The sequence below is a fragment of the Rhagoletis zephyria genome, unplaced genomic scaffold, assembly GCF_001687245.7.
Source record: "Rhagoletis zephyria isolate East Lansing unplaced genomic scaffold, Rhagoletis_zephyria_1.1 Rzeph_scaffold_03641, whole genome shotgun sequence".
Taxonomy (NCBI): Eukaryota; Metazoa; Arthropoda; class Insecta; order Diptera; family Tephritidae; genus Rhagoletis; species Rhagoletis zephyria.
In genome coordinates this window covers 25,582-45,627 of record NW_016160724.1, presented here as the reverse complement: position 1 = coordinate 45,627, position 20,046 = coordinate 25,582, and the positions used below count along the sequence as shown (strand labels likewise).

At 29.2% G+C, this 20,046-nt stretch overlaps 2 protein-coding genes across 2 annotated transcripts in view; one reads left to right on the top strand and one right to left on the bottom strand.

Annotated features, from left to right (window-relative positions):
- The first annotated feature begins 550 nt into the window (after window positions 1-550).
- Window positions 551-3,031, top strand: LOC108369389 (uncharacterized). The gene is made up of 3 exons (XM_017624489.1): window positions 551-1,291; window positions 1,418-1,504; window positions 1,639-3,031. The coding sequence occupies exons 1-3, from the start codon at window positions 1,232-1,234 to the stop codon at window positions 1,789-1,791; spliced, it is 300 nt and encodes a 99-aa protein (XP_017479978.1). The 5' UTR covers window positions 551-1,231; the 3' UTR covers window positions 1,792-3,031.
- A 2,449-nt stretch (window positions 3,032-5,480) lies between these two features.
- Window positions 5,481-20,046, bottom strand: part of LOC108369388 (sodium/potassium/calcium exchanger 4) — a 29,993-nt gene continuing 15,427 nt past the window's right edge. The window contains exons 2-8 of the mRNA XM_017624487.1: window positions 14,107-14,244; window positions 11,914-12,221; window positions 11,550-11,781; window positions 10,158-10,304; window positions 9,323-9,562; window positions 6,520-6,621; window positions 5,481-6,315 (exon numbers count right to left, since the gene is read on the bottom strand). Of these exons, the coding sequence (XP_017479976.1) occupies window positions 5,993-6,315; window positions 6,520-6,621; window positions 9,323-9,562; window positions 10,158-10,304; window positions 11,550-11,781; window positions 11,914-12,221; window positions 14,107-14,244 (1,490 nt within the window). The 3' untranslated portion in view covers window positions 5,481-5,992. The remainder of the gene's footprint in view (window positions 6,316-6,519; window positions 6,622-9,322; window positions 9,563-10,157; window positions 10,305-11,549; window positions 11,782-11,913; window positions 12,222-14,106; window positions 14,245-20,046) is intronic.

The window sequence follows — 20,046 nt, the reverse complement described above, 5'->3', positions numbered from 1 at the left end:
CGGCTAGAAAATCAAAAAATTTTGATTTTTGCACAAATTTCCCTCAAGCGAGTTGTCAAACCTTCAAACACCCCAATACAGGCCAACCACCAATATTCACGCACCCCGGCAGTTTACTGTCAACAATTTTCATGCCCATATGTACAACTAGTATGAGACTAACCGAAATTGAACGGCGTGCGTAAGAAGCTAACTTAAATTCCAAGATTTGTCTTCCGTGACATTTCGATTTGACGTTTATGCTTGATTGACATTTTGGCGCGACTATGAATTAAAATTTTGGGCAACAAACTGCTGTAAATTTAGCAGGAATAAAAATCTGAGAAATTACGCATGCAAATTAGTTCTTGTTAATCAAATGTGATTAACGTGTGCAAATGTGATTGCGTGTGTGCGTAGAAAAGCTCATGCCGGTAATATTAGGTTGAGCTGATAGACAACACACATGGATTAAAGCCAAAGGATATTTCGCTTGGTTTGTCAAGCAGCTTGTGTATTTTGTTCTTTAGTTGAAAGTAACAATCGCCTGGTGTGAACGGCCTTTCAACTAATCGCTTCCAATGAAGTTGGAGTGCGGCCAACTTCTGATTCAACTTATCGCCTCAAATATTGCTTGGAAAATTACCCAATGTGAACACCGTATAACCGCAAATCGGAAAAAGTTGCCTTAATGTCAAAACGATGTATTTGTTGTATTTTTGGATATTTCTTGCCGTCATTGCGCGTATAATTTGGTGTTTTAATTTTTTTTTTGCTCAACCGATCCCACCTTGTGAAAATTCGCCTTGGTTTGGTTTCCGAGGTGCTGTCACAAAACAGCTGCAATTGTCCTCCACCCAAAATACAAAACAAAGTGGGTTGCATCAAATTAACCCATCCTCCCAAAAGGACTGCTATATGTTATAAAAGTAAATGCAGAAAAGTGTCGGTGCAAACGTATATTCGTGAGCTTAAACATAAAAACGAATGCCCTCTTTATTTCAATTAAGTGCTGTTGTGGTAAAAGTAATTTTATTGAAAGTACAATTTGTGTTGCAAAGTTCATATACATACATACCGGCAAGTGTGTTGTAATTGCTGAAAATTATCAAAAACCCTAGCGCATAGGTTAACTGGGGGGCGTGAAGGTTACATATAATTATCATTTGCCATTTGCTAAAACAAAAGTAAACACTGTTGAATAGAATAGGACAAAAGCGAGGAAGCGGAGAAAAAAGTTTTAGCTGCAAAAATGACGCCTTTCGATGATTTTGCATATCTGATTAATCATGTATTGCTGGGAGACGAGCCGGTAAGTAGCCCCTGCTTTTCCTTGAAATAGTAATATTTCACTCAACTAATTGCATGCATTTATTGAATTTTCCAAACGTTGCGGTGCTGCTGTTGCATCTTCGGTGTTGTGTGCGGCATTTGGCAGACGATTGAGGATTTCATACTACTGGTGGGTACGCTGGTGGCGTTTATAGCTTTTATACTCTGGTGTTGCTTTCCCATACAACCAAAGGTGAGTGCATTTAACGAAGTGATCGTAAAAAGGTCAAGGGTTTTCAAGTTGTTCATAATTAAAAAAAAATGTGATTGACATCCCAGTAGCATACGATTGTTATAAACTTTTTCTCACTCTCACCTCTTATCTAGGACGCAACCAATCATCGCCAATTCTCCTGCAAATCCATACAAAACTCACTCGAATCCGCTCAGGTGCACAGCAGTTATAGCAAAAGTGGCCCCTTGGCGCATAATGAGTACACTATGAAGAATGGCGGACACGCCTATCATTGTTGTACTTAATCAAGTCGGCAACCGCAGCAGCCCACATGTTTACTTACGCAAGTAATCGAGGGATTAAGTAAAAGTATAAAATTCAATTTAAACACCTAATGTATGCTGTAGAGTAAACCGCTATCCAAAAGACGACGCTAATAAAGAGTGAGCCAACTACGATAAACCAAGCAGTTTATAACCAGTATCGAATAAGCATATGTATGAACAAAGCTTAATGGCAACTATAGAAAGCATATTTATTAAAAAAAATATTTCCCCATCTAAGTTAAAGTCGAGTATCGGTCACTACATTATTAAACATAGTTGTAGTACGAAAAGTAAATTTAAAATGTATTATGCTGTAAAATTAGGCGAAAACAAGGCTGCGCTTCGCTAAAGCGCCGTTCATAATTAAGAAAATGAACGTTAAATAGTATGTTTAGTATTGAAAAAATGTTTTTTTTTGTATGATTTCAATGCAATTGAAAATGTTTGTATATAAAATACTCGAATAGTAATTAAAATATTCGTACATGAATTTAAAATATATCGCATATTTGCAATATAGCACAGATGTATGCTAAATGCAAATAAACCCAAATGAAAGACAGACGATTGAAAGAAAAATAAGTAAATAGTAGATGAGCGATGTAGGTGCGATTTTATATTTAAGAAAATGTTAATTTTAATTTCTAAGAAAATTATTTATGACATGAATTGTTATATTCATTTTGTTCTAATTTAAATGTTTCATTTATTTTCAACATGTCATATTCGTCGAAAAAATTGCATTGTATTATTAAAACAACATACGTGATAAACCCAAAGCTTGTTTATTTTGGGAAGAACTGAGTAGAAGAAGTGGCTTTTGAAAAGGCCGCAGTCATTCACATTTAATTTTGAGCACTTTGTATATATGTATGTATGTATGTATAGCTGCAATTTTCCGTAGTTTAAATGTAGCTTGAAAGCGATTTTTTTTCAATGAAACATTGAAATGCCTTTTTTAAATTGTTGCCTCTTTCTTTATTTTAGCCATTTGTAGCTTTAAAGAATTTCTTAGATATACTTGCCAGCATACATCTGTTAGTATTTATTAATAAAAAGCAAAACTTTGAAATTTTTCAAATTAAAAGTTGAATAAAAGATTGCTGAATTACAAATATTGCACATGAAACAAATATCCCTTACTTATAAAGTGTTGAACAGATTGAAAATAAAAGCAACAAGCCCTTGAATGTTCCGCTGAATACTTCTAGAAGCGTAATTCCAGTTTGATGGTAAATTTTTATGTGCATTCTCAATGTAAGATGTATTTTTTAGTGCTACTAAATTTTATTTTTTTAACAACAAGCCAAAACTCATTTCACGTCGTCAATTTTTTTTTATGTATTACAAAAGATTGCGCATTAGTAACAAAAAACAAAAAAAAAATAAAACATTAAACAATAAATAAAATGAATTACCCTTTAATATCGTATTTAAAATCTCATAGCGCATACAAATTACATATATGTATATTGAAATATAAAACATTGTATTTGTATATTTTTTCTTAGCGCTAAAAAATATTTACTCAGTAAAATTTGAAAAATCTTTAACAATAACTATACCTGCTAAGCAAGAAAAAACGCCAAGTGAAAATAAAAGGTACTCGAGATTGAAAAAAAATCGAAGAAAAAGTGGTATTCTTTGTTAAAGGAAAAATTGGAGGAGAAAGTTGTTGATTACTTTGTATGAAATTGTAAGTAAAAATCGTATTTAAAAAAAATTTGGATTTCATGCAATTTTTTATAAAACATTTAAGTTCTGGAACCTTCACCATTTCTTATTTTTTGTTTTTAATTCTGTTANTGAATTGTAAGTAAGTTCTGGAACCTTCACCATTTCTTATTTTTTGTTTTTAATTCTGTTATAATTTGTTCTCCAAATTATCAGCTCTTCCAAATGCAGTTGATGATTTGAATAATGAAATAAGAAACAATGCGTATATGAAATTTTAATTAATATTTTTTTGCAAAAAAAATTTTCAAAAATGAATGTACACATTGTATAGCTATATTTTTTTAATTTATTTACTTTCAATTTTTTTCTGCTACATCACTTGTTTTGCATATAAATAACTAGTTTGTTGGACATACATATACATATTTATTATATATTTAAGCACAAATTTTCCTAATGTTTTGTTTGTTTTTGGCGTAAATAATGGGTGCCAAAAATTCATATAAACAACAAACACTGTAGATTTTTGCAAGATATGTACATATATTTGAATGTGCTGCTTAGAAATTTGAAACAACTATTTCCAAGCGCAGGGATGCATTTGGAGGCAACACAGAAACAAAATATGTTTTATAAAAAAATCTTTGAAAAATTTTATTTTTCTAAAAACAAATACGAAACTAATTAAACAATTACCAAAAACAAATAAAAACGAATAAATTTTTTGAAAAAATTCAAACATTAAATAATTAGCGAACATTTTGAATTTTTTTTTAGAAGCATTTATATATTGTAAATATCTCAACACATATATATGCACATATGTACGAAATATATTACAAATTAAAATTTTTTAAGAAAAATTTGATTGCTTTTGAAAGTTTTAGTTTTAACATCCATATTGTATACATATACATATGAAAAGAAGTGCTCAAGGGAATTTTTTTTAAATAAAACCAAATTTGATTCGTTTAGGAAAATTTAAACATTTAAAAATTAACACAAGTTTAGAAATTGCTATTTTTTTCATTTCATTTTTTTACAAAAAATATTTTTTAATTATTTTAAACAAAAACCTTTATTTACTTAGACAAATCAAAGGAATTATTTGCGGTTAATTAAAAATACAAATATTTTTAAACAAAAAGTTTTTAAAACAAATTTTTTGGTAATTTTTTAATTTTTTTTTACTGCTCGCCGATAACGCGCAACATCTGGGAATAGTTTGGGTGCATTCCAAAACGTTAACATACAAAGCATCAGTCTCTTTTATTTCTAAACCTCAGTATATTGTAACGTCAAATGTGCGCAACCACGGGTAGATGCAAGTTTTCAGCTAAGTTGCGCAAGTTAGACTTTTTCTTCTAGTGTGGTTTAGAAATAAAAGAGACTGATGCTTTGTATTTTGACGTTTTGGAATTCACCATATTTTAATAAAAAATAATTAAGCGTTATTTCCTCTTATTTAATTGAGTATACATAAATTCGCTTAACAAAAAATTTAAAAACAAGTTTTTCTAAAAAAAAACTTTTTGTGAAGACAACTTTTTTTTAGTATTTAAATATAAACTTTTTCTTTACATAAATCTAATGTAAAAAATTCTGAGAAAATATTTGCATTTAATAAAAATAAATATTTCTGAAAAAAAGTTTTTCAAAATATTTTTTTTATTTGCATAAATAATAAATTTAATAAAAATAAATATTTCTGAAAAAAAGTTTTTCAAAATAAATTTTTTTTATATAAATACCTACCTTTGGATTTTCAATTGATTAGCTACAACACACAAGGTNATTTGCATAAATAATAAATTTAATAAAAATAAATATTTCTGAAAAAAAGTTTTTCAAAATAATTTTTTTTTTAAATAAATACCTACCTTTGGATTTTCAATTGATTAGCTACAACACACAAGGTCTGCGCAATAATTTCCAACTAAAAATTAATCAAAAATAATTTTCTCTTATATAATTGAGTATAAATTCTCTTGGCTAAATTTTTAATAGCCTTTTTATTGCACTTGATAACAATTTTTTAAATTTTTTACCTTACCTATTGATTTGTGGCACAAATTAAACAAGTAAAAATAGTATAAGTACCACGAATTTTTTGGCTAACTTTTGAATTGAAAAATATAAATATGTAATTATGTACATACTTACAGATATTAACAATGTAATTCACTAATAAAATCGTTGTTTATATTTACACGCTCGTGTTAGCATAATATTTAATATTTTTATACTTAACAATTATTTTCTTTATTTTTTTTTTCTCAACTTAAAAATTAACATAACTTAAAAATTGAACAACTAAATTTGGCTTCACGCTTTGTCATTAAATAAGTTTTGGTATTTTCTCGCACTTACAACACTAAACAGTCTTAATTAGCTCGCTTTCTTCTCAAAATTTTGTAAAGTACAAATTAAAAAAAATATCTGCTTTCTGTTTCGCTACACTTTTTTTCTTCCCTTTCTCAAGTAATTCCCTTGTGTCCTGGCCTCAGCACTGCTTCGGGAAGAATACATTCATCTCGATCAAAATCTGCAGCACTATGAAGATTGCATAAATGGAGAATAACGCTATGCCTGCGCGCTTGGTTAGGCGATAGCCGCTAAAGCTCAAAACGATGAAAAGCGCAATTGTACAGAGCAGCAAAATGAGTATATTATACTCAATACCTTGCGCGGCAATTTTAATCATAGCACTGCCATCTGTTTTGCCATAATTCATGCAATTCTTAATGAACCATGGCACGCCCAGCGAAAGGAGTATGGCAAGTGAGTTGGCGCCCAGCGAATTGGAGACACCAATGCCGCTTTCACCTGTGTTAAGAGAGGAGAGAAAGAGGAGGCATTTAAATTGGCTATAAGTAAGAGAAACATTTAAAATTTGTGAGTGAGAGCTGTGAGGGAGCTTTTAATAATGAGCTAAATGAAATAATGAGTGAAATTTTGAGCGTTAGCCAGGCGAGTTAAATGAGTGAGTGCGTGTGAAGTATGGAGAATACAATGAACTGAGAAACTCACCATTTCGTAGGGAAATCAAACTGGAAACCGCTTCAGGCATAGTTGAACCAGCCGCTAGGAAGGTGAGACCCATAACAATTTCAGGTACACTTATGGCGACACCTAAAATAGTAAAAAAAAAAATTAGTTAAAAAAAGGAAAACAATTTTGGTTTGCATCAGAGTTTACATCTGCCTATACGCCTCGCAGGTATGCAAGCGATCAATAGTATTTATCACAATACACAAATACATAGATTCATCATGTCAGAGGAATCAACCAATAAAATGTATGTGATGTATGTATACTATACTATATATATCACACGACAAATATCGGTCACATCCCACGAGTTAATCACAATACAAGTATCATCAGATCATATATCGTCGGCTGGATAAAAGATTGTCGTAAGCGGAATTTTGGCGATTTTTAGTTATGAATGCCGTTATATGAGCAAATCTCACAAATAACATTTTTCGGCAAAACCGTGCGTTTGGTCGAAAATGGTGGCGCACTTATCTTAGACAATGCATTATCTTCAGTTTTGTATAAAGATGCATATTCCAGCGCGAAATTGTATTCAAACGAAATCTTAAAAAAGATATGCTAAAAAAAGTAAAAATAACAAACCATGCTTATATACCCGTAGTTGTGTATGTAACGTGTACGCCCGGTAAACCCCGGACTTAACTTAAAAGTCATATTATTTAAAAAAATAATTAAATATTGACGAAACATATTTTTCTACAGTATCCGTGACGAATATCGAACCCTAACGGCCAAAACAACGTAAGCGACATTTTTTTTCAAAATTTTATTTTTGATGCAGAAATATTCCTAGGGCAGCTATATGTATTATTGCATCAAATAGAATATTAAAAAAAACAGCGGTTACATTATTTTGGCGGTTAGGGCTCGATATGTATTAATTTCTTCATGTGTATAATAATTTTAGAATGAATTTCGAGTGTGTCAATAAAAATTATAAAATTGGATTTTTTTTCGCAAATCTTCGTCATCTTATAATCAATGTAATTTTTTCGTTAAGTGGCACGCTAGTCTCATTACTGTAGAATGGTTTGCTTTGGCAAGAAGAACATTTTCAACGCTTAATGTTGAAATTTTGAAGCAACTTAAAGCTGGGTTATGCAAGGCTTAGACTTGACTTGACTTACCTAGAAACTTAGAAACGATTACTCAGCGTGCCACCTATTACTTTTTCTTTTGAATATCAGCACTTGTATTTGTACACCTAAATTGCAAACGATTAATTCGTCTTTACACCAGAATGAATATAAAATTACCAGTAAAATAAATGTATTTACTCGTATCGAATTGTGATTGTTTTTATTATATTTTCTGTCTTTATTTGAAAGTTTGTTTTTCGATTGCCAGATGAATTACATTTATACAAAAAAAAAATTATTTATGTGGCATATTTGTAGGGATTTTATTAAAAAATGAAATGGCAGCATGATTCTCTCAGGGGTCTCTTTGCACTTAGAAATTTAACTTAGAAATCAAAAATCTATAGTTCTCCAAGTTTCTAAGTGAAGTTGTTTTTTTGGGTAACTACATACACGCGCTGCTCATTTGCCAGATACACAATTTTCAAGTCAAGTCAAGTCTAAGTCTTGCATAACTGAGCTTTTAAACTTTTAAAATGATTTTTTTTTTTTAATTTCGTGGCACACTCTTCGAACTTCACTCGCATGTTTTATATAAGCCAACTTTCATTGCCACTAATACGAGCATTATATTTGAAAACTTTCCAAAGTTATTTAAAAACAGAAATTATGATTCGAGTGACAATGAAAAAATTAATAATTTCGGTACTTTTTCACCTAAATAAATATTTTAAGGCTGTTAAAATACTTGATAAATTTTTTATTGTGCTTGTTTCTGGAACTCCGTTGATTAAAACAAATACAAGAAGCATGCTTTAGCGTTTTTTTTCCTGACGAGAGAAGGGAGTGACATTAAAAAAAAGAACAACTCGTGAATTTTCCTCATACATACTTAAATAAGATCTTTCGATTGGTGCAAACAGTTTTTGCACATTTCTTCTTTAGTTATCGATATATTGACTACAAAAGTTATCGGCAATTTATTACAAATTGAGTTAAAGATGGAGTCATACTGAACTAAGATCTTTCATCCGTTTCTTGATCACCTTTAGCTTACGAGATATAGAGTAAAAAGTATCGCGAACTTAGTTTACATACCAAACTTCAATCGCGATTTCCCAAAACTTGTGTCATATCACATCATGTGTATTCGTCACGTCACATGAAATCAATAATCATCACATAATCAGCTTTAGTTTGTGAGCATATCATAGCAAGGTCACATCAAATCAGTGGTCGCATAACGCTACATCGATAAATTCTACTAATCAGTTTTTGCGAGCAGCTGCTTTTAACGGAACTCAATCAAATAGTCTAGCTACTTTTATATGCATAAAGTCAATCATGACTTACGGCATTGTAGCCTTCACTGCTACAATTAATCTGCCATCACTCAACTTCACTCGTAATATCAAGATTTAAGTCATTATTCTTGACTTGGAATTCCCCCCAGACTATTTAAAAATGCAATTAGCATAATATTTAAAAATTAACAGAAACCAAATTAGCTGCTTATTAACAAGGCATTTAATTGGTAACAATTATTTATAGCAGCAGCAGCAGCAGCAGCAGCGGTAAGATAGTTTTAAAACCTCATAAAAATCAAATACTTACATACATATGTATGTACATTCGCTGCTATTATTATGGTAATTATCACCTTTTTAGAAGAAGAAATGACACATTTCACTTACCAAATGCTGTCAACATCCACACAATCAAGTAAGCATTCAGGCCAATTGCAATGATGCACATAACAAAGGAGAACGGGTAGAGGCGACGATGCAGCGCTGGGTCGGGTATGACAAAGGTGAGTGTAAATCTGATGGGAAATACGAAGGCCCACCAAAGTTTTCTGAATGTCGTCTCTCCATGTGGCAGGTAGAAAAGTTTGCGTGGCGGTGGGGGTACGTCATCGCTTTCGTCGCTGTTCCCTGGCAGAAAGGAGAGAAGAGTGAGTATTATAAAAAAGGTATTTTTTTTTTACTAAAAAAAAAAGAAAAAAATTTGTATCAAATTTAAAACCGAAGTTGTTTCCGTGCTAGATTTAAATTTTTTAATTGTTTCATTCAATTTTTAATTTCATAATAATTTCATTCCAAAATTAATACATTTTGATTAAGTTAAATAAAAACAAAAATATAACATTTTTCGCGAGTTTAAATTGAGTAAAAATGGCTTCATAAAAAATTCGAATGAATTAAAAATGTGTAATTTAGATTATATATGAAGAAAAAACATAAAGTGATAATTTAAAATCATAAATTTTTTTTCTAGATTTTAATTTTTTAAGTGTGATATTGGAATTTTTATATAATTTTTTAATTGTGCAAGCAATTTATTTTGCATTTATGCTAAATAAATTTATTAGAAATTTCAATTACATTTCAAGAAACTAATCTTTTCAGTCATAATACTCAAAATTTTTTTTTTCTGTTTTTGACTTAAATTTTTTCAGTGCTTTTTCTTATATATTTTTCGTTTAATAGTATGTACATATATTTTTTAATTATTTCTATCTACACTTACAGCTTTTCGAATGCGTCAAATTCGCTGTGGACGACATTGTCGAGGTATTATCAGGTAAATTTATCACAAATAGACCATCACCGCCCAGCGGATCCTTTTTGAGTGGCAGACGCGCCTTGGCACTATTCTCTGGTGGCTCGGTGAAATCTGTCGAGGATTTGATAATTGAAAGTTTGAGTAAAGAATTTCCAACGAAATGTACACATATCACAAAAGATACAAAATAAGTATAAAAAATTAATAAAATACAGCAAAACTCAAAATTCAAAATGCATATAGTTTTACTAAAATGGTACATGTAAAATTGAAAACAAAAATTGAAATCTCAGCAAAATAAAAAAATTAAAAATTTCTGAGAAAAAAATAATAACAATTAATTTTTAACGAAACAAAAAGTTTTAGCTTTCATTAAATTCTGAATCGATTGAATCCCCTCAAACTATAATTTTTTTTGCATCTACTCAAGAAAAAAAAATTAACTCAAAAGTGTTTAGCTACAAGAAATATTGTTTGCCAAATTTTAAAACATTTAATTTTTTTTTTGAAAATTAGCAAATAAAATAATACTTTTAAACAATTTAAAAGAGTCTTGCATTGCACAAAAGCCCCAAAAGACTAAATTAAGTAAAATTAAATTCTAAAACATACATTTGAAAAAAAAAAACAAAATTCTATAATATTTTTTTTTAAATATTTCTACGTAAAATTGAATTCGAAAAGATGTATATGAAAAAAATAAAAAAATCCATAACAGATTACTTTCGTTTTTGAATTTCGAAAAATTCCAAAACAATAAAATATAAAAACAAAAAATGATAGTTTTTTCTCAAAAAATAAATTTTGACGGAATCTTTTTAAGAGTTAAAAGCTGTTAAAACCTAGGAATTTATTTTTTGAATCATAAAATGTTCGGAATTAGAAAAAAAATTTGGTAAAATCTTTCTTCAATTTTGTTTGAAATTTAAATTAAATTAATTTTATTGTTTTATATTTTTTAATTTATAATAATACATAATTTTATAATTTTTAAAATAAGGTAAAATTAAAAAAATATACGAATTTGGATTTTGAATATTAAACAAAAAAACGTCTAAACAATTTGTAACAGAAAATTTTAAGTTTCCAAAAAAACAATTTAGTTTCTGCAGACCTTGATTCGTTTTTTCAGGTTCCACTATAATTAAAAAAAGATTATGTTTAGTTCAAAATTTTGGTAGCAAAAAATTTTTTTATTTCTTTTTAAATCTTAAGTTTTAGTAAGAGTACTTATTTGTATGAAATACATAAGAAGACACTGTAACAGATAAATTTACAACTTCTTAAATTTTATAGAAATTTGTAAAGTTTTTGTTTTGTAAATTAAGAAAAAAAAAACACTTCAATTTTACTTACCATATCGCTTTGATATGCAACAATTCAGCTTATCCTCGACAAATACTCGTATGGCAGGCATAAATTTGTTGTTATTAAACGTAAGAATATAATAGAATAAGAGGAAACCCATCATAATGCAGGATTCGGCGAAGCTGACATAGCCGCCCCAGGCGAGTACAACGAGTACAATGGTGTTAAAGCTATAGATGACACAGTCGCGTGCTATTGGCCACCAATCGAGTTGTACCGGCTGGAAGGAGGTGAACAAAGAAAGAGAAATAGAAAGAAGATAAAAACCAAATTAGTATACAAAATTCCTTGAGTTCGGTTACGTATACGCCGTGTATGTATGTATGTATTTAATATTGCTAAAAATGCTCACCTTATTTATACACAACGCCGCCAAACCAGCCACGCCCAATGTATTGAACATCAACGAGCCGATAATCGTGCCCAAACCCATGTCTGAATCTGTGATTAGCGTACTAATCGTATTCGTAAAGAATTCGGGCATTGAGGTAGCAGTGGCCATGAACGTAGCAGCAGCGACATCTTTGGATAAATTCAAATCTTCACAAATGCACTCGACGGTGGGCAGGAAATAGTCATTGCAAATGATGGCGAGCAGGATGAAGAAATAAACAGCGGCGAAGACGTGCAGCACGACCCAACCTTGACGCAGCTGTTCCACTGTTGATAAGGTTAAGAAATAATTTTTTTTTTTGTAAAAATTTAGAATATTTCTAAAATTTATTAAATATAGTAATGTCACAAGCTGAAATTTTCTTTTAGAGACAATTTAAAAAAGTGCGATCAGATAGCGAGTCCCACCTTATCAATAAGTGTTAATTGAGAAAATGATACCGGCAAAATTTCGGACTCAAATTTTATCAAATTCCATTGACTTCAACGTCAATGGAAATTAAGTCACTCCGATTAGGAAAAAATTAAATATTTACAGATTTTAGTCGATTAGAAAACTCAAGTGCGCTGCATAGTACTTGTTAACTGTAAGTAGTTTTTATTTTCGATAAGGACTGAGAATAGAAGTGAATTGGAAATACGTTGTGAGATAAGGTAAATTTAACCAAGATAAAATTTTTATACATTTTATATATGTAGATATATTAGTGATGACCAGGGAACGGATTTTTAGGACCTAAAAACCTTTAAAAAAGGCAAAATAAAATAAAGAAATAGGCTGGAAAAGGCAAAATAAAATAGCGAAAAAGGCAGGAAAAGGCAAAAAAAAGGTATTGCAAAAAAAGCAAAATAAGGCACTAAAAAAATACAGAAAATACGAAGAACAATCAAAAAATACATTTATTTTAGAAATGTTTATATTACAAGTAAAAAGAGAAAAACTATGAACTAGTTTCATTATATGAAAAATTTGTACTTTGAATCTTTGACTATTTTATCCTTTCGAGTTTCTAACTCATAAAACTTTAATCTGTATAGTTGTAGTAACATTGAACCACAAGATGCATTTTGAAGTTTTCTGGCAGCATTTTCATTCGATTTTCGCGAAGAAAAGCCTTGAATGTACTAAATGTGCGCTCGACGTAAGTTGATACAAGTGGAGCCCAATTTAAATATGGAACGTTTGAAACGTTCATATTATCAGGAATAAGGGCGTTTTCCTCGCCCTTTACAATTTTATCCAAAACCCTTATTGTCTTCAAGCCTACGTTAGCTGAGAAAACGGCTTTGAATTTTTTCAACACCAATTTGGCAAGAGGTCCCTGCGCTTCTATAAGCCGCATGGGCATGTGTATATTTTTTAATCTTAAAAAAAAAAAATTGTAAATGCTCTAATCACTTTTTTAAAGGTAGAAAAGGCAAAAAAAGGCAAATATCTTGAAAAAGGCAAAAAAAAAGGCAAATATCTTAAAAAAGGCATAAAAAGGCAACATCAAATGTGTATACATATATGGAATCAGGGAAAGCTAAATCGTGGACATTCTTAATCGAATATACTCTATCTCTTTAGCAGAAAAAAAGGCAATTTCCATAAAATCCGTTCCCTGGTGATGACCAATGAGAGCTTTTAATTTCTACGTGTTAATATAAAGTCCATTGAAAAGCTTTAGAACACTGATGCTCAAACCAGCGCCCGCGAGCGGAGCTCTTCAAAGTTTTCAGTAAATTTTTTATCTGTGGTGGGCACACAGGCAAAGCTCTTTCAAGCTTTGCGTATATTTAGTATAGTAAGCTTGAAAGAGCTTTGCCTGCGGGAAAGCTGCTGCCCACCACCGTTTTACATATATGGACGCGCACAGAGTAAAAGCTCTCTCTGAGCATCACTGATTTACATCCATGTATGTTCTCGATGCTCTACAGAGAGCTGTGAAGAGTTACGCCCGTGGTCGCCGCTTTGAGCATCGCTGATGTATGTACTAGCAATGGTTTGCTGAAATTTTTGAATATAAAGCGTGTTTAAAATTGCGGTTTGTTACTTTGCTACTCACGAGCTTTCATAGAGCCTTTTACGCTTTTATTTTTTTAAGACTTTAAAAGTTTCGTGCTAAATTTTGGAATTATATTATTTATTCTTTTAGTTGTTTTAACTTACATGTAAAATACTCTGGAAACTCATCCAACGCTGTACCAGTAGTGTCATCTTCACACTCCTCGGTCGCACGCACCAATGGTTCATTCAGTACATATTCAATATAATGGAAAGTTTTCTCCAGAAACGTTTCATTATAATCTGAAAGGAAAGAAGAGAGAAAAAATTTAGTGAAGGGATTTATTAAACAAAATACGGAGAAAAGTTTTTGTTTTACAGCTAGACGTTTTAAGGTAATTTTTTTCTTAAAAAAATCATGACAATTTGTGGTGCTTTGAAAAAATTATTTACTGATTTATGTAGTTTAAAAATTTTTCATACATACATAGATAAGGAGAAAAAACTAAAACTGAAAGGCAACAATTTTTTGAAATGTTTTCCTTAAAATTTTGTACATAATATAATTCATTGAAAATTTTTTATTTTATTAATTTAAAAATTATTAAAGTCGCTTAAAGTAAACAAATTCTGCATCCATTTTTTACAATTCTTAGAAAAAAAGCTTACCAACTTGTTTAACTTTCAATTTTATTTAAAATATTTTTCAATATGTATTATTCTGGAAAAGTGCAAGTTCTTTCTTAAAATGCTGTATTTCGAGCAAAAATCGTACCTAATTTTTAATTTTAATTGTTTCGTATTTGTATTAATTTTAAACATTTTTGCACAGAATTGTCCTGAAGAAAACTAAAAAGAAATTTCGAGAAAATAGCTTGATAAAAAGCTACTGAATTCAGACTTTTTAATACCTACTCTTCAATTTTAATTAATTATGTAATTTTAAAAACTTTTGCGCAGCATATTTTTTTTTTTTAATTTAACGGTAATCGAAAAACTCTCCTGGAGAAAACTAAAAAAAAAAATTGTGAAAAAAGCTTCATACAGAGATGGTAAATTCAGAATTTTTTATTATCTAAATTAGTTTTTCAACGGCTATTTTGAATGTCTTTTTTCTTCAGAAAATTGAAACAAAATATTTGTAAAATATGTTTGAAAGTATTCGTTAAATAAAAAATTATATTTTTTTTGCTACCGGCTTTTCTTCATTTTGTTTACAAGTGCATTAAGGTTTCTCCAAAAAATTAAAAAAAATTTTTAATTCCATTTTAAATTTGTTAAAAAAAAAAAAATTACAATCTTGAGAAAAAAGTTTGGCCTAGAGATTAGAAATTCAAAATTTTGGAATAAATAAGTTTTTTCAGAACACATTCATTTTTTCAAACGCATTAAGGAATCCCCCAAAATTCTAACAAAATTTCGGAATTCTATTTTAAAATGGGTTTCAAGAAATAAATTTTGTTTAAAAAAAAACTATTTGCCAAAAATGTATTTTTTCATTTCCAGAAATAAAGCAGCATTTTGATTTAAATCTTTTAAGCTTTTATAAAAAATTTAATATGTTTTCAATCAAATTTTTTTTCAAAAATATATTTTTTAATCATAACTTTGAAGTCAATAATTTTATACGAAAATCAGTTTTTAGAGCGGAAGAATTATGTATATCATATTTCTTTTCTACAAAATCGGATGAAATAACCGGTAAATTAAAAAATTGCTCAAAATCGGTAAAGCTAAGACAAATGATTTTGAATATACATAATGAAATAACTCAAACATTCTAAATTGCTAAAAAAAATTATATTTTTTAAAATATTTTATAGAAAACATAGTTTATATTAATAAAAAAATTTTATTGAAAACATATTATATTTTTTATAAAAGCTTAAAAGATTTAAATCGAAATGCTGCTTTATTTCTGGAAATGAAAAAATACACTTTTGGCAAATAGTTTTTTTTTTGTTAGAATTTTGGGGGATTCCTTAATGCGTTTGAAAAAATGAATGTGTTCTGAAAAAACTTATTTATTCCAAAATTTTGAATTTCTAGTTTCTAGGCCAAACTTTTTTCTCAAGATTATAATTTTTTTTTAACAAATTTAAAATGGAATTAAAAAATTTTTTTTAATTTTTTGGAGAAACCTTAATGCACTTGTAAACAAAATGAAGAAAAGCCGGTAGCAAAGTCAACGATTTTATAAAACAAAAGTGTTCAGAGTAAAAAAAATTATACATATCATATTTCTTGTCTTCTTGCACAACAATTAAAAAAAACTCGGATTTTTGCAAGAAAGCATATTTTTATTATGAAATAAATTTTTCAAAAAAAGTTTTTTTTTTATTCTTACATTTGAAGTCAGTGATTTTATAAAAAAAAATAAAACAACGACCAAAAAGAAAAAAAAAATTAACTTTTCAGAGCAAAGAAAATTCCAAGTTATGTTATTCTTTACCTCGAAATCGGATGAAATAGCTCCAAATATTTAAAAATTGCTCTCAAATAGCTAAAATGAATAGCATTTTTAATACTTTATTTTTTCAAAGAATTCATTAATTTTACAAAAATGTTTCCCCTTATTTGATTTAAAGTAATATTTTTTAAATATTATATCATATTTCTTTATCCACAAAATTGACAGGAACAATTCGCAAAATTTCAGAATTGAACTAATAAAAAAGGAAATGGCTAATAATAATTTTTTAAGTAAAATTTTTGCAAATTTTACAATATTCCTCGGCTTGCTTTGAAGCGGTTTCGCATTTTTAAAATTTAATTTAATTTTTTAATATTTTCTTCATATTATTAAAGTGCTGTTGGTGTTTTTGGCAAAAAAATATGCTTTCATAATTTTTTGCATATGTATAATTTACCCAGATCTAAATTTCTTTCCTCCTTATTTATTTAATTGTCATAAACGTATGCAAACTTATAACAATATTACATACTTCCAAGAAATTCGTTTTCCAAGTGATGAGTTGACAGCACCAAGGCTTTCACTCGATTTCCAGTTAAAACTCACGTGTTTGCCTAAAGTCTAATAGCTGTTGTATGGTATTTTTAAAACTAATACATTACCAGTTTATATAGTTTTATTGACTAATAATAGTGTCAATAATGATATGGGCTGTATTTGATGCACATATTTGGCTGTGTGTCAGGGTAAACAAGCTGTAGAAGCGCAGCGCGTGCTCAACGCTCTTTCTCAGAAATTTAGAATGCTACAGTTCCGTTAAAAAAATCATATTTTGTTTATAATTTTCCTAAAACCACCTAACATCTGCTCAATAGGGAACGAAATGTGGTTGATTTCCATGTAGAGGATCGCTGTCTGGCCATAAAATCGTGGAGCGCATAGTAAACGTGCTGATGAACAGAACTCAATTCGAGTATGTGTTACAACATGCCAATTACCCAATTAGCTTTAACTTAATATTTATTTACCAGTTTGCCAATCTTTACGAGCCTAATTTTCACTGTTAGCACTCCAAATATGGCGGAGTAGTTAAAAAAATTTAGTTGATGTGCTTTATTATCATTATTACTTTGAACAGATATTATTTTATTATTTAGGTAGAAATCAGGTAAAAGTATATTACCCAAATATTTGATATGAGCGCAAACTTTTTTGAATTAAAATTTTAAGTGTGTCTAGTACGTAGAATGTTCAGTGACGTCAGACTACTCATCAACATCTAGAAACTGCCATTTGGTGGAAGTGGTGAAAATACTTTCAATTGCACGTATAAATAAATAAATACTTACACACATATTTACATATGTATTTTATGTCATTTAATTAGAGAACTTACAATTAGAGAACTAAGGCAGTTACAGCGCCAATTAAAAAGATTTCCAAAAATTATTGAAATTTCCTCTAATTATGTAAAAAAAAATCCGCAACAAACAACCACTTACAGTGGCGGCAAAATAATTAAGGACCCGACATTTAACAAGTTTTGGCTTTTTTTTATTATTTAATGCTTATATTTTTTTAAGAAATTATAGCTAACTATCCAACAAAAAACATGTAAGTATAATTTTTAAACTTTGTACTGAAATTAGAAAAATTCGACGAAATTTCCAACTATTTAAACGGATTTTTTAGAATACATCTTATCGTTGATATTTTTTTAATTTTCAATACAAAGTTTGGAATTTGACGAACAATGGTTGAAATTTGTCGAATCCTTTGTTTTCTACAAAGTATGAATTTGGACTTACATGGGTTTTATTTTTATTTTCATAAAAAAATAATAAAAATTAAATAAAGAAAAAAAAAATATGTATCCAAAACTTGCCAAAATATGTCGCGTCCCTAGTTTTCTGCGCACCACTGTATATAAAAAAAAAAAAAAAATATAAAACCCATACTAATTATTTAATTTAAATACTTTTTTTATTGACAGGCCCAGAGGCCGTTATCATTGATTTTAATGGTCTATCAAAACAGCGTGACTAGGTTGCTAAGAGGCATTTTAATTAATTTGTATGAACACAAGTAAATAAATAATTTGTTTTTCGCTTTTTATAAAAAACACTTAAGGTGTTGACAAGAACGCACGCACCGACGAAAAGGTAAATGAATGATAAAAATTAATACAAAAAAAAAACGGTGTGATAAATAAATATCAACATATGTGGCGCGAAAAACTGACATTGAGTGAAGAGGGCCTAAAAAAAGAGACAATATTGTCATTCATCATTCACAAGCGCGCTGAGAGAAAGATGCATGTATGCGTCCTAGCATAAATAATATTTAATTTTTACAGCAATTCACTTGTGTAGTGTGAGACTACAGTTAGTACAAGCCCTCTTCAATCGCGCTCGCACACACACACTCCCCCACACATCGAAATTGAACAAATGAAGCGCGCAAGCAGCTGATCTGTAACTTCACAACCCTCTTGAACGCCGGTCGTTCTCACTCAACGATGTCGCGTTTTTGTCTCTCTCTTTCGCACCACTCATTAACAACAAACAAAAAACACACCAACAAAGTTAACAATTGCCATCGTTAGTCAATGGTACTTGTGCTGTAGATTTGCTGTTGTTGTATGTAATGCATTGTAATCATAGTCATATGTAAATAGCAAATACGTGCAATATTAATAATAATAATTTACTGACACGTTTTTGTTGTTCTTGTTATTTAATAGTGTGTATCTATGCATGAATGTATGTACATATGTAAATACATAACAAAATGTTGTTAATATTACCAGCGCCCCGTCAATGAATGACTTGTGTTTAGTTACGAGTATCTACATTTGTATGTTTTTTTTTTTTATATTTATCATGTGCCTTATAATGGCGTTAACTATAAAAATTAAGAATCTAGAATTTAATAATAAGAAAAGTATTTTTAAGCCCTTAATAAAAAAATTCATCTGCTTCATTTTGTGAATTTTTTGTTGTTGCAAATATGAAAAATAAGCAAAATTGAAACAAAAAATATTAAAAAATTTATTTTTATAGGAAATTGAGGGTTTGTATCTACTAAAAATTAAAAAATTATTAAAAATAAAATCGATCCAATTAATTTTTTGAAAATCCGAATTTTTTTTGTTATAAATTTAAATATAAATAAAAGTGAACAAAAAAAAAATTTTTACACAACACAATTTTTTTAAGGAAATTTTGATTAACATACAAAAATAAATAAAAAACAAAAAATTTCCGTTGAAAATGAAAAAAAAAAATTTATTTGAAAAAAGTCCTTGAAAATTAAAGAAAATGTGAATTTTTTTGAGGCAATTTCGATAAACACACAAAAGGAATTAAAAGCAAAAAACTTTTTGTTGCAAATTAAAAAAATTTATTTGGAAAAAAGTTATTGAGAATTAAAAATAATGTGCTAACCTAAGTATGTACGTGAATGTCTGTAGTTTTTTACAGGCTATGAAAGTTGGAAAAAGTGAATTTTTATTAATTTTTCTCATTCTGCTTTATTGAACTTGTACTTCTGGTTACAAATATTTACCTGCTGAGATGAAAAAAGGTTGTAGTTGTTAAAGGATATTGAAGGATAAAATTTCAAAGAATATTTTTTAATTTTCTAAAAACATGCTTTACATGATTTAAAATGGTCAAATGTGAAAAACATTG